Source organism: Meleagris gallopavo, chromosome 2 (genome assembly GCF_000146605.3).
Source record: "Meleagris gallopavo isolate NT-WF06-2002-E0010 breed Aviagen turkey brand Nicholas breeding stock chromosome 2, Turkey_5.1, whole genome shotgun sequence".
NCBI lineage: Eukaryota > Metazoa > Chordata > Aves > Galliformes > Phasianidae > Meleagris > Meleagris gallopavo.
Window position 1 is genome coordinate 50,563,013 of NC_015012.2, and position 13,426 is coordinate 50,576,438.

General features: G+C 40.3%; 1 protein-coding gene across 1 annotated transcript; it reads right to left on the reverse strand.

Moving 5' to 3' along the window:
- Positions 1 to 6,934: 6,934 nt before the first annotated feature.
- Positions 6,935 to 11,840, reverse strand: LOC104909735 (brefeldin A-inhibited guanine nucleotide-exchange protein 3-like). The gene is made up of 2 exons (XM_010707257.3): positions 9,353 to 11,840; positions 6,935 to 8,623 (listed from the first exon to the last, which is right to left on the reverse strand). The coding sequence occupies exons 1-2, from the start codon at positions 10,463 to 10,465 to the stop codon at positions 8,432 to 8,434; spliced, it is 1,305 nt and encodes a 434-aa protein (XP_010705559.1). The 5' UTR covers positions 10,466 to 11,840; the 3' UTR covers positions 6,935 to 8,431.
- Positions 11,841 to 13,426: the final 1,586 nt, after the last annotated feature.

Below are 13,426 nucleotides of genomic sequence, written 5' to 3' on the forward strand. Positions count from 1 at the left end.
ATGACCTTGATGAGGGGATAGTGGCCACCCTCAGCAAGTTTGCTGATGATACGAAGTTGGGAGGATTGGCTGACACGCCTGAAGGCTGTGCTGCCATTCAGCGAGACCTGGACAGACTGGAGAGCTGGGCAGTAAGAAACCGGATGAGGTTCAACAAAAGCAAGTGTAGAGTCTTACACCTAGGGAGGAATAATTGCATGCACCGATACAGGCTGGGGGATGAGCTGCTGGAGAGGAGCTCTGCAGAGAGGGACCTGGGCGTCCTGGTGGACGACAAGTTGGCCATGAGCCAGCAGTGTACCCAAGCCTGATTCTACCTTTTATTTCTACCTCCTTCTTGGGCATATTCAGTGGACCAAAAGAAAGATCAATCTTTGGCACTTCTTGTAATGGCAGAGAAAGGAGAGCTTTACCAAAGCTACTGGGGGAATGTGCGAGTTTGTATGGTTTGGTGGCAGTTTTTCCTCCTCTGAGCCTTTAAGGTGACTGTCTCTTGCTGGCCTGTAGATGGAGTTGGAAGACTTGACCTTCCTACACCAAAAAGTTAGCCTGTTAAAACTGAACCATTATCTATTTTTGCTGATGAACATGTTTGGTGAAAGCTCCTATGGGAATGTCTCCCCACCAGTTAATTAACTGTACCAAATGCAATCTGTTGAATTTTGCCTACATAACAGTGCACTCAGTGGCCACTGCCTTTCTTGCACCTTGCTCAGGAGTCTGGTGCATAAGTTCGGTGACTCCACTGAAGGAGAGAGAAAACTTGAGATTCAATTGGCTTTAAAAAAAAAAAAATTACATATTCATATTATATATATATATATATATTTAATGACAGCTGTTTTCTTTGGTGAGCCAACAAATGAGAGAAGTACAAGTGTCTTATCAATGCAACTACAGATGAACTTCACAACTTGTACCATATGTGGACCTCTTCCTTTCCCACCCAGTGGCAGCAGAAGCCAGGCTGATCTGACCCCACTCTGTGGAGACAGACAGGACCTCATACATGTCAAGAGTTAAGGAAATAGTGGAATGGTATTTTCTATATGTACCCAGTTGCTGCTTTACATTAAAGAATGCTGTTTAGGAGGAAAAGAAAATCTTTTGAATGGTATCTGAGTGAGATATGTAGAGCAGCAGAAGGTAGTTTCCTGGAATTAAATTAGATCAGACTGTTGGGATTAACGCTCTTGTTTCACTAGAAATTGCTGTAAGGCTATTAAAGCATCACAGCTTCATTTAGTTGCTTTGTAATCTGCTCTAATACATTTCTTTTAACCTTCCTCCTGATGGGCTTGTTGTGTAACAAACATTGAAGGCCAGAGCTTGTGTTGCTTCAGTGCTTAAGTTACTGCTGGGAGTAATACTATGATGGGGGGTAGTCAAAGGAAGTATCTGTTCGGAGGGACAGAGGTGAGGTGTTTGCATGAGCAGAGATGCCCCTTACTGGCTTTTTAATGTAGTTAGCAAGATGGAGTAACAACAGGAATCTGGCCATGGAGGTTCAAGCTCTGATTCCACAAGGCTGTGCCTAGAGATGGCAGTAAGCCTCAGTGGGATAGCTGTCAGCAGAATTTTCACTCTTGAGACCCTACGGAAAGCCCCAAGTGCACAGGAGTGTACCATGAATGTTACATGGGCTGCTGTCTTGTCACTAAAGCACTCCTGCTTTCAGGAAGCACCGTAACCCTTCTCTTTTAGAGTCCTGGTTGATAATTTCTTTCTCTGTAACTGCATTTGAAAGTCTGCATGGTGATTGGGCAGGACATGCTTTCATATAATGGTTCCTTCAAATTAAACAGGAGAAATTACTGATCCAACTTGGATCAGAATGAGAGATTTGGGTGGCAGAGGGTGGCCTAGCATAGCAGTGACAAGGAGAGAAGCGCTGCGTAGTTCTTGCTGTTGGTATGCACTTCTAGAATGGGAATGCTTTGAGTGCCAGCTATACTCTGCGTTAGAGGGAAATACAGCTGGAGAGTGGGCTTGCAAATCCAACACCATTTGGCTGAGAATCTGTGGATCTCTGCTTGTCCCTGGTGTATCTATAGCAGCTCTGACACTGGGAGCATGGAGCAGGGGAGAGGCACTGTCTGGACTTCAGTGGTAGTAAAGTGGTGTATGTCTGTGTCTAAGTGGAACGTTAGAGTTCAACCCTGAAGGTTACACCTTTATGAAGGAAAATAATGTCTTTCCTGCTACAGTGTTTTGCTTTGTTTTGTTGTTCTCCAAAAATACCATCTCCAATGGAATCACAGCCAGAAGTATTTTTGCTAGTTATTAATTAATGAGGGGTGAAATCACTTTTTTTGTCAAATTCCACACATTCTACTTGAACTTTTTAGACATCTAGGTAGCTTAATCCTTCTTTTTCCCCACCTCCTGCTCTTTCCCAGCCCAAACTCTGGTGTGGAGTGGTGTGGAGTCATTTGTTACACTGTGTAGATCTCAGCTCTCCTTGAAAAATAAAAACCAAGATCAGTTCCAAGCCACTGAACTCCCCAGGTCACCTGCAGTCCTGCAGCATTTCAGTCCTTCTCAGTGCTGAAATGTTTTGCTTGATTACGAACTGCAAAATAACTAAACTACCTTTAGACAAAACAAACACCAGATTATTTTGCATTTGCTTCTTTATTCTACAACACAAGCAACATAAATAGTTTATAATTTTTTTTTGTTTTAAAATATTTCCATTTCAGAATTCAGTCTGAACAAAATATACACAAAATACAATTTGCAAGCCAGCTTACAGTGACTTCCTGACCAATGGACACTGAAGAACCAAACAAAGCAGCACAACGGAACGCAGCAGATATAGGAAGGTGTTATTCTAAAGAATAGGAGAAAGGTAGAGGGAGGAAACTTGAATGAAACTGGGGAACTGCTAGGTATGAACTCCGTAGAAGGTAAATCCAGCGTAAGAACTCTAGACATTTATAGTCTCTCTTAAAAAGATTAGTGGCTCCTCCTGAATATACAGTTATAGAGATGAAATCCTGGGAATAATGCTTTGTAATAAAATGCTTTCTATGCCAGCCATCATCATGGAAATAGAATTTGCTTTTTATTTTGGAATAGGAATAATCAGATCTTTGGCAAAATGGAGTGTCTACTCCCTTTGGCTTTCTATCAGTTTTCAGCTCTGGTCAGAGGGCTCATGGAGTAAGTTCACAGAATCATAAATAATGACAAAAATGGAGGTGGGGAAGGGGAAGGTGAGGGGAACTAAATGAAGTTGCTCCCTGCTGTCACTTCATACTTTCACACCTCTTACTCCCATCTGCTCCTTGAAATGGTGTGCAGCGCAGGGCTCTGCTATGACATGGCTCAGCCCTTCCTCGCTGCTCTCACTTTGATATCAAATCGTGCTTTCTTCCACAGATCTGAGGGCTCAGGAGCCATGGCCTAACTGGGGAGGTGGTATTTGTCCCTGCAGCTCTTCTGCTTCCCTTTGCTTCCTGGGGAAGCATGGCATTTCACCACAGACTATGCTAAGCAAAGGTGTGGAAAGGAAATGAGGAATAAGGCCTTAATGCTCCGTGGGTGGAAGTACGTAACTACTTTTTGATTAGTGGGATGTTGAGTTGCAAGAATTGAAATAGATCCTCCTGCCACTTTTTCTTAACAAAAAATGCCTTCCATAACCCCAGATCCCTAAATGATGTGGCAGGGGAGAGTAAGCAAACCTTTGCTTGTGAATTTGCCAAAAATAAAGAGGATTTGAGGATCTGGTCCCACAGGCAAGCTCATTATTGCATTAATCCAGGATCGTGCAGTGTAGCTCCAATGATATCCACATTCAGAATTAGGGCATTTCCCCTTCCCTCTGCTTCTGGTTCTTGAATTGGACCTCTCAACATTAAGTGAAAAGAACAGTACATACGTATGCTAGGTGCTTTGTTATTTTCTTTTTAAATAGCCAGCCTGTCATGTTTGTCCAAAGCTGTTTAGTATGAAATGAAACTGTAGTTAGTATCACATATAAAGGGGCAGTAGTGGAAAGAAACACAAAGAGGAGGTGAGATTTCTTCCATGCAACTGTACAACTTCCTGGAGAGCCAGGCATGTTGCTGGTGAGTGCTGCTGATAGACCCTTATGTTGTATCCCTACAGAAGCTCTGCTCAAAATGGGGAGACTCAGAGAAGAGGAGTCAATAGCTGCCAGATGTTATCTACATTGCATAAAATCCAACATTTGTGCTTCTGTGCTGTGTTACGTTGGTCCTTTTATACTGAAGGAGAAGATATATATATTTTTAAAATTGATGATATTGCATCATTTCTTCAAAGAATTGTGGAATTATCAGAAATTGAGGAAAAAGAGATCAATCTATCTGTCTAATTTCATATGCCACGCTTACCACTATAAACAGATCTTCCCAGGAGTGATTATAACCAGAATATTGATTAAATTGCTTGCTTAAGCATAATCTTATCATACCTCCACAAAAATAAGATACGGGAAGAAAAAAATTGGTTGAATTTGTTGAATTAAAAACAGTTTATCACTGACTAATAGCATTTCTAGTTGCTAAAAGTGAAAATGGTTAAATTCTGCATGCTCATTTTCCAACTAAGCTTATATACAAGAGCTGGTTAGAAATGAAGGCTTGCTATGGTTGGCTTCTTGCACATTAAAACTGGATCTGTGCAAGAGTGAAGGTTCTAGTCCTAGTCTGGGGGCATCTTTGATGCACAGGAATGCGTGCTGTTTTTTTGTGGAATTTCAGGAATGAGGTGTATAAAGGACCACAACAGAGAAAGTGATATCAGGAATTATACAGGACTTTCCCCTTCCTGAGAACTTGTTGACTTGTATGCAGAAGTTGAAGGATTCAAGGACTTAGTCCAGAGTACAAATATTCCCACTAATAACAATGGCTTGGGCAGTCTGAGAGTGGGCCTAAGCTGTAGCAGGAGATGGTAAATGCAGGCAGCACAGCCGGACCTCTCTACTTGTTAGCCTGTTTGACATTCAAGTTTCATACCGGTCCTGCACTGAGTTCTGAAGTGGAGATATCAGCACCGAGATACCACTATATTCAGAGCAAATGGAGATTACATATGGTAACATATGGTATTTAGAGGTGGGAATTACCTCTTGGGCAAATGAGAACTCATCGGCAAATTTTACAGTAAAATTAAACAGAACTTGAAGCTCAAATTCAAGGCAAAGTACCTTGCTGGTCAAGCCATGGGTGAAAATTCTGCTTGTCCTCAACAGAAGCCAGCTATACTCCAGATGAAGTGTATTGTTTTAGCTGTGATGAGACAAAAGCTGTGTTTGGCATTTTACAAGAAAAATTCTGCCTGGGTCTATGTAACCCTTTCCCTAATTGTTTTTTCTGGATGCTGAGTGAAGTCAATTATTATAAAGTAAATGTCTATTCTAGGAGAGAATTAAATCCTAGTATCCTGATGAAAGCATGTTCACCAGGAGATAAATGTTCTGATTCAACAGTAGTTGATTCTGTGCTGCTGTTACCTTGCACATTGGGCTACAGGGCTGTAAGAATCTGAATGTGTTATGTGAGAAAGATGCATGGAGGGCTGCTTTGTACTGCTGGATGTGTTGGGGTGGTCAGAGCTAGGGGCTAGTGCCAATACTCTTCCCTGGGACCATTCTGTGCAAGTTCCTTTTCTGGGCATGAAGCTTGCACTGTGAGGCCTGCAAGCACTGTGCTGCCAGCTTTAGGCCAAATGGTCTGAAGAATGAATGGAACAAAGCACACAGGCCTACAAAATGGTGACTTCACACTCAGTATTTTACTACTTTGGGGCTTGCTAATGTCTATGGCTAAACTAGCAAAAAAAAGCCTGATGAACCAGCTCCACATGTTGCTCTCAGATTAATAGCTCCTGAAGTGGTGTAAGCTGTCCTCACCTGCTTACCACTTTGCACAGAAGGAAAAGGAAGAGCAACACCTGCTAAAGGTTGCTCACCTAAAGCCTGCTGCTACAAAGACTCCTTTGTGCTCCTCCCATCCTTTTTCATGATATTTCTGGAATGATGCAGTTACTTATGTCCTCATATGGTTTCCTAAGGGAGGGGTATGGTCAAAGAGAGGCACTGAGGGTGACAATGGGCACTTAGTGTATAATTTGGAAGGAGAAGTTTAAAATGCATTGCAATACAGCAGTGCTTTGGTTGAGCAGCTTGCTAAGCAGGTTACACTGGGCTGGGCTGTGTTCAGGTGCTTGACTGGGGGCAGGAATGTTCATTCCTAGAGCTTCTCTTTCTGATTTACAGATAGTGTATAACCATGGTGTTTCCTAAATAACAGGCCCCATTCTGGAATCCTGAGTGACTCCGTTGGTACTGCTATCAGTTTTACTTCTCCAACATAAATTAAGGATTTGCTTTAGTTTTAGGTAAGCACAGTGAAAATCTCAATCCCTGAAATGAATGTATAATGAAAAATAGCACATTTGAGTGTCCTGGCATGCAGGTGTTTACTCTGATTCTGGCTATTGCCTAATTAATGTCCTGCTTTAAAAACAGTTCTACATAGATGCCAAATAAAAAAATTAAAAAAAATAGCCACTTTTTTACTCAACCTAAAGACGTGTAAGAAAAACATGGCAACAGAAATCTAACAATATGCTAAGGGCTTGGTATATAAACTCACCTGTCCCCAAGGAAGTATTCCAACTGTTGGGAAAATTGATATTATTATTAAATTGCTTATTTATAAAGTCAATGTGCATGGTAAGAACAAGCTGTTTTTATGGAATTTTTGGTGTTCCTGGAATAATTCTGCAGGTGAAGTTCTGACAGTGTGACTGGCTCTGCAGAATGGTATAGGACAAAGTATGCCCCCCACAAAAATCTAGCAGTTGGCAAATGGGGAGTGGGTGATGGAGGGTAAAGACAGGATGACAATGGCAGACTCTTAGTAAACGATCAGCTAGGGTGAAGGCTATCCAGCACTTTTTTTTTACTGACCCTCTATTTTTTTAGGTTCAAGATGCTAAAAACGGTTAGTTGAGCAAAGTCCAGAACTGATGTAAAAAGATGACATTTTTTGAGGATGCAGATACCAAAGATGTATATTTACTTGGTATGAACGTTTTAAAAGTCTTGGAAGAACATCATTAAGGGATCACCCAAGAGTAAATCAGTTCTGATGAATTATTTAAACATCTAATCAACAAATGATGTAGCATACGAGTACAAGTCCCAGGGGCTGTGACATAATTTGTGAAGCAAAAGTAACCCTTTGCTGTGTCCACTGTGAATATTTGACAATACAGTAGTCAATCCTTCCACCTCTCCCCCTGCTAATAATATTGGCAGATAGTAGTAGTCCTTATAGAAGCGCTGCACAGAGGGAGAATGTACCTACATATGACTCTGTTCCCTCCCTGTTTACTGCAGCAGATGAGAAAGGAGAGAGAAAGAGAAAAGTTAGTTACATTCTTTTCAGACTATTTTCCATCTTGATTAACTTCAATGTAGAGTGATAGGCTAAGTTTAGTGTAAGGGTCCTGACTGCAGTAGTTAGAATAGATGCTAAAGTCAGCTTAGCTGCAGTGTTGCTTGAACTGGAGGAACACTTTGTTCTGTTGTGAGTGCTGGATACTGGCATGTAGACTGGCTGTAGCTTTGCTCTGTGGTGTATTTTCCCCTCTGGCTTCAGAGAAAACAGCAAAACAAACTTCCCTGTAGCATTTTGGTGAAATTATATATGTGGAAAAATGATCATCTGTGGTCATAGCTGAAGTAGCCAGGGTGATGTGTAGAAGAGGGCAGGTTGACAGTGCCTTTTTTCCTCAAGCATTACTTCACAAGGGTTATGAAAGGATGAATAGCCTGTGCTTGGTTCACCAGTTTAAGACCTGGAATACTTTAATAATCACTCACTAGCTACTCTGAATATCACCAGATTTCAAAGGCTCTTCTCAGAGCAAAATAAATTTCAACTTTCTTCAGTTAGCAAGGCATATAGTATTGTAGTAATCTTTATTTGGCTTTCCTCTCTCATGCCAATTTCTGAATGGAAAAAGTTACTCTGAACAAGTGCCACATTTTTATTTATGATTTGTTATACAGGCCTTGCTTGCCTGGTTTGATGGTTTCATTCATAGATAATTACAAGTATGGATGTTTACCTAGAGTTTGATGTGGCTCCCACTGTTGTAAATTTGAATTTAAATGAAGGTTACTGAAATGTATTTTGACTTTAGGTACCAGCCTGATTTACTGGCAGATTCCGGGGTCATTCCATACCCCCTGGACACATTCATGCTTCACCTCCTCTGGTAGTATGAGTGAGGAACACACAGTCTCAAGTGGATAGGGGAAATATATCAACAAGCTCGTTGTTTCTTAATTTATCACCAACAAATAGGCGGTTAATGAACCCCGAATACCTCTTTGCTGTATATCCTGGCTGTCTTCTCCCCTTTGCAACAGAGCACAGCTAGTTTAAATGATGATATCATACACACGGCCCACTCTTCCTAGCCATTCCCGTACTGCCTGACGAACACGGATATCAGTCACATGGCAAGTCAGCTGGCTGATACATGGGAACACTGCTGGCTGGAGGGCTGTGAAAGTTTGGTCTGGTAGGGCCTGAATCTGGTTGAGAACTGTCAGCACCATGTTTGTCCATGCCTATAAAATTGGATACACACACACAAAAAAAGACTCTTTAGAATACCTTTTTATATAGAGAAGTCTCTCAGATTAGACAGAAAAGGCATCTTATCACTGCAGCTTCATGAAGAGGGCTCAGCAATATCAGCATATTAATTTATCCTTGACTGTCTACACAATTCAGTACTGTATGTTGCTGTTTGACTTTGTATTTCATGTATCGAGATCACTCTTCATCACCTATTATTTCATCCCATAGTGAAAAAAGATTTAATGCTTTTACTGATTTGCTTACTCAGACATGCAAATAAGTTCCTATTTATCAACAGAGCCCAATATTTCTGCTTTGGAATTACAAAAAGCTTATTAAATAAAAAAGCATTACAACAAGTACCCTCACATTTTCAAAAGCCCTAAGTAGGCTGGAGCCCATAGCAATAAGCAGAGTTCATTGTTGGTTGTTTTTAGGAAAGTGCAGTTTTGGCCTCAGTCACAGAAAAACTCTTGGAAGCGGTACTGGTATATACCTGATAACACCTTCCCATAAGATTGATTTTCTTTTGATGGAACAGATCGAGATTTTTACCAGTGCTAGCTGCTGAAATATTCAGTCCTCATCATGATGATTTCTTTAGGTAAGGAAGACATCTTATGAAGAGACTATTATTATTGTGATAAAAGCAACAGAAAAATATTTTAGGTGTATTTTAAATTATTGCCATTGTTAGCATTCTTTAAGTGTCCTACCTGTATCTGGGCCTCTGCGTCCCTAACAGATATATTCAGGGAGCTGACTGTGGATCCTGAGCGTGGTCTCTTCTCTTGTCTTAGAATCTCTGGGCCAGCACTGAATGAATGCCTCATTTGACCTTGGTCTATAAGATGTTGTGGCCTCTGGAGTATGGGTGAGTCCTGCCCTCTGGAGCCCAGGAGCTCCCCTTTCTTATCCACTTTGACCTCTTTGGTGAAGGATGTCATGGCCTGCTGCTGCTGCTTTCTTTTTTTGTATTCCGTCATGAACTTAGAGATGGTTTTGTCAGTGGCTATGGTGTAGATCTTGTTGCCAGCACTCTCCCACCATTCTTTTTTCCTGTTTTGTTCTTTTTTCTCTGGTTTAGGACTTGAGAGTGGGGGTAATAGCAGCATTTCTCCACTTCGTGGTGTTAGGCTGTCTCCCAGTTGGTCCCTTATTTGACTCCGGTCATCTTCTGATGGAGTGTCCTTCCCAGACTGCCCTCCAGTTGATGGGGTGGAGGTTTCTGAATGAAAAGATGGTAAAATGAAGAACGGGTCGCCTTTGAACACTGGAGGCTCCTCTGTGTTATTCTCCAGGTCTAGGTGCATCTGGATATAGTTGTTGCACAGTTCCATGCAGAGCTTATGAAGCCGCTTGATCAGCCATCCCCAGTCTGCATTGCTGACAGGCTGTACACTCAGAGATGGTATTCGAGCCCTCCACTGTCTCTTCTCTTTTCCCCGAGGAGGACTGACCTGGGCAGTTTCTTCAAAAATGTCTTCATCTTCTGAAGAGCACTGTTGTGATGAGTCAGTGCTTCTCTCATCGTCCTCAAAGAGGATCTTCTTCACTTGCTCTGCAGTGATGTTCTCCTGGTTTGTCAGGATAGCACAGATCAAAGCATGGAAGTAAATATTGAAGCTCATTGCTGACTGGCGATACAGGTTGGCAGCTCCACTAATGCCAGACACTTTTTTTAGCAAGCACTTCAACCCAGGCCTGGTGTCAAACTCTCTGGCTGTTCTATAGGAGTCCAGCAGTAAGTCAAAGATGACAGCTAAGTTCTGCATGGAGATGTACCTGAGGAAACCAGCCAACTTGTTTTCTGGTACTTGTATTGTCATTTTCTCCTCTAAGTTAGAAGGGCCTTTAACAAATTCTTCCAGTAAGATGTCATATAAATTCTGGAGCAGTACTTGGTGTGACAGCAAGCTCACCACTATTGTCCTAAAAGGAATACTTGGTGAACCAAGTATAGGAAGGAAAAAAAATATAATTGTATGTTATGTTTTTAGTGGCAGTATGGGAGTATTTCATGTTTTAGAATCTGACATGAAGGATGTGGGTTAAAGGCCAAAATTTTAGGGCCTTGTTACAAAGAATTGAACGAAGGTCAAGTTATCTAGAATGGTCTTTCAGCCTTCCTAGAAGGGATGATGCTTCCATGCGTTAAATAAAATGACCACAGCAAAAGCATTAATGGAACTTTGCAGAGGCAGTATTAAAAAAAACTCTATTGTGCATTTTATATATAAATATATAAAATACACTATAGCTACAGGTACCCTTAGTATTTTCAGACTGCTATAATTAAGGAATTTTTTAACACAAATCATGGAGCACTTTTGTCCTTGGACCCTAAGTACGTTTTTTATTTTTGCTGTTACTGAACTCAAAGCTAAGAATTGTTCTTAAAACTTCTCCACTGGCATTTCAGCAAACCTTAACTTTGCTATGACAAATTAAGGCTTAAGCTGATTTGCAATTTGCTTTCCAATTTCCAATAAAGTCAGTGGTATTTATCTCAAAAATAAAATGCAGAGAACCAACCATAAAAAAAAAAATTCGTCAAAATCATCAGCAGTGCAATGGAACATGCAAAGAAGCTTAAGTCCTGATGAATGTTTGTGCTTAAGATTTCAACTTGAATAGTGAGGTCCTAGCCCTGTTTCTTACATGCAATACTGGGTGATTCTCTCCTGTTGGACATTGTGAGCTGTTCTAGATCTCACTGATTTTATTTGCACAGGGAACATATGAATGGCAATCTCTCCCAGATGAAGTTTTCAGGTAATTCACTAATAATGTTGTCAGGCTTACAGGCAGGGGAAGTTAAGAAGAAGGGGTGGATTATAGTTAAAGCAAAACGTTGACGGCTTGCAAATTAAAAATTATAAACTGTGAAGCCCATCTTAAGTTAATAATTGTAAACAAGTCTGCATCAGATTAAAGCTGTGATATTTCAAATAGAGTTGATGCATTGCACGTACTTGTTTAGATTTAGAGAACTGTGAGGGATCACAGTTTAAGTAGCATTATTACCAGGTGAGGAAAAGACTTTTCACTTTGCTTGCGATATTGAAGTTTTAGGTCTAAGTTAAAGTAAACTTTCATGTAACGTAAGATGCTCAATTTGAGACTTCTAAAAATCTTTTTCCTTATGTTAATTGACTGGTAAAGCCAAACAAATGGTCCTGATTCTAAAAAAAGAAAAAAATCCCAAAACTAAAAAAGACAGTCCTGAGACTTTTGAGGGCCTGACACATATAGAAGCTATGGGTCAGAGAGAACAGTCCTAGGTTTAGCTTATCTATATCAGCTCACTTACTTACTATAGCTGTAGCTGTCAGTGCTGATATGGTGGTTAAAACTAAGTCTTATTATCTGACAGCAGTACAGTCTTGATGATTAATACATACACTGGAGCTCCTTGTGGGAAAGTAGTTTTCTGCTGTAAAAAAATCATTAAAGGCTCTGGCTCAGAAAACCTCTAAAGAGTGCATATAGAATTAAATGTGTACTTGATTTCGAGAGACTAACCCCATTCCAAAAGCAAGAGCAGTATGAAGGAGATCTGCTTTCTTTGTAACAGCCATTAAGGCAACTTACAAGGACAATTTAAAGTACTACTCAATTAAAAAAACAACAACAACAAAACAACAACAACAAAAACCAAAAACTTGAACAGAACTATAGGTGAAAACACGATGCCAAAGCTGGTTAAGGACACTATTTTCTTATTCTGACTACTTTTTAGGAGGAAGAGCTCCCTTACCCCAGCTTCCTGTGAAACGATGCAGCATCAGGGAAACAAAAGCAAAAGGGAAAAGAGAAAACTCCACTAAGGTTAAAGTAAAACTTCAAAGGCCACAGTTAACTAGCGTGCAAGACTGGCATATTACTGTGCTGCTAAGCAAGTAATATGAAAAGCAGTGACACAGTCAATTTTTCAGCCCTGTTTTGGCAAAAAATGAGTATTGCTGGGTAATATTTCCCCATAAGGGAAAATGCATTTGCAGTTAGACAAAGAGCAGTATGAGATCATTCAGAGTTTGTATTAATTGCAAGCTGTATTTATTTAAAGACTAACTTCTTGCTTGCATGGTCCTTCCTCCTGACCAACTACACAAGGGCCATCGCATTCTGACTCCTGGTTACATGCAATAGTTCAATTTTGAATGAGAATCCTGAAGTGGTCCAGAAGCAAGTTTGGTATCTGGTATAAGACTATTTTATATAATGTATTAAATACCTTGCAATATAAACACAAACCCTGAATGCAGCACTAATTCTTGGCCCTGTGATACTATCGTGGTTGTTCAAACAACCAAGTGCAAGCGAAGAGAAATTTTCTTTGGCAGGATAAGACTAAGAGTCATGCAGACACATGGTTTTCTGAGGTGGTAAAATATAAAAGGTTTTCTTTAAAAATAAAAAGTGCCAAGCAAAAACAAAAGTTCCCTAGATTAGTATGTTGACAGCTTTACAGATTTTCATGTAGCCTCTTTATACTGCTCCAGATTACCCATTAACCTATTTCAACCTTCTTAATACAATAATACTGAATTTAGAAGACCAGTAAATGTAGCAGAAATTATTTCATTTGCTAGGTATCATTACAAATGTAACAGCACTTTGAAAGCTTTCTTCACACTGGTATTTTTACACCTCTAAGAAAAAACATCTCCTAATATTTCCCATGAGAATTCTTTTCCTTGTTGCATCTACTTTCCTTTACTTTAAAGCTTTGTGTCACCTCCTTCAGGTATTTGCAACCTACCAACTCTTACTATCTATTAGAAGCT

Excerpts from the sequence above, each read along its gene's own strand:
- LOC104909735 (XM_010707257.3), bottom strand. The coding sequence starts at position 10,465 with ATGACAATACAAGTACCAGAAAACAAGTTGGCTGGTTTCCTCAGGTAC. Across the intron at positions 8,624-9,352 it reads ACGCAGAGGCCCAGATACAG|GCATGGACAAACATGGTGCT; the intron begins GTAGGACACTTA and ends CCAATTTTATAG.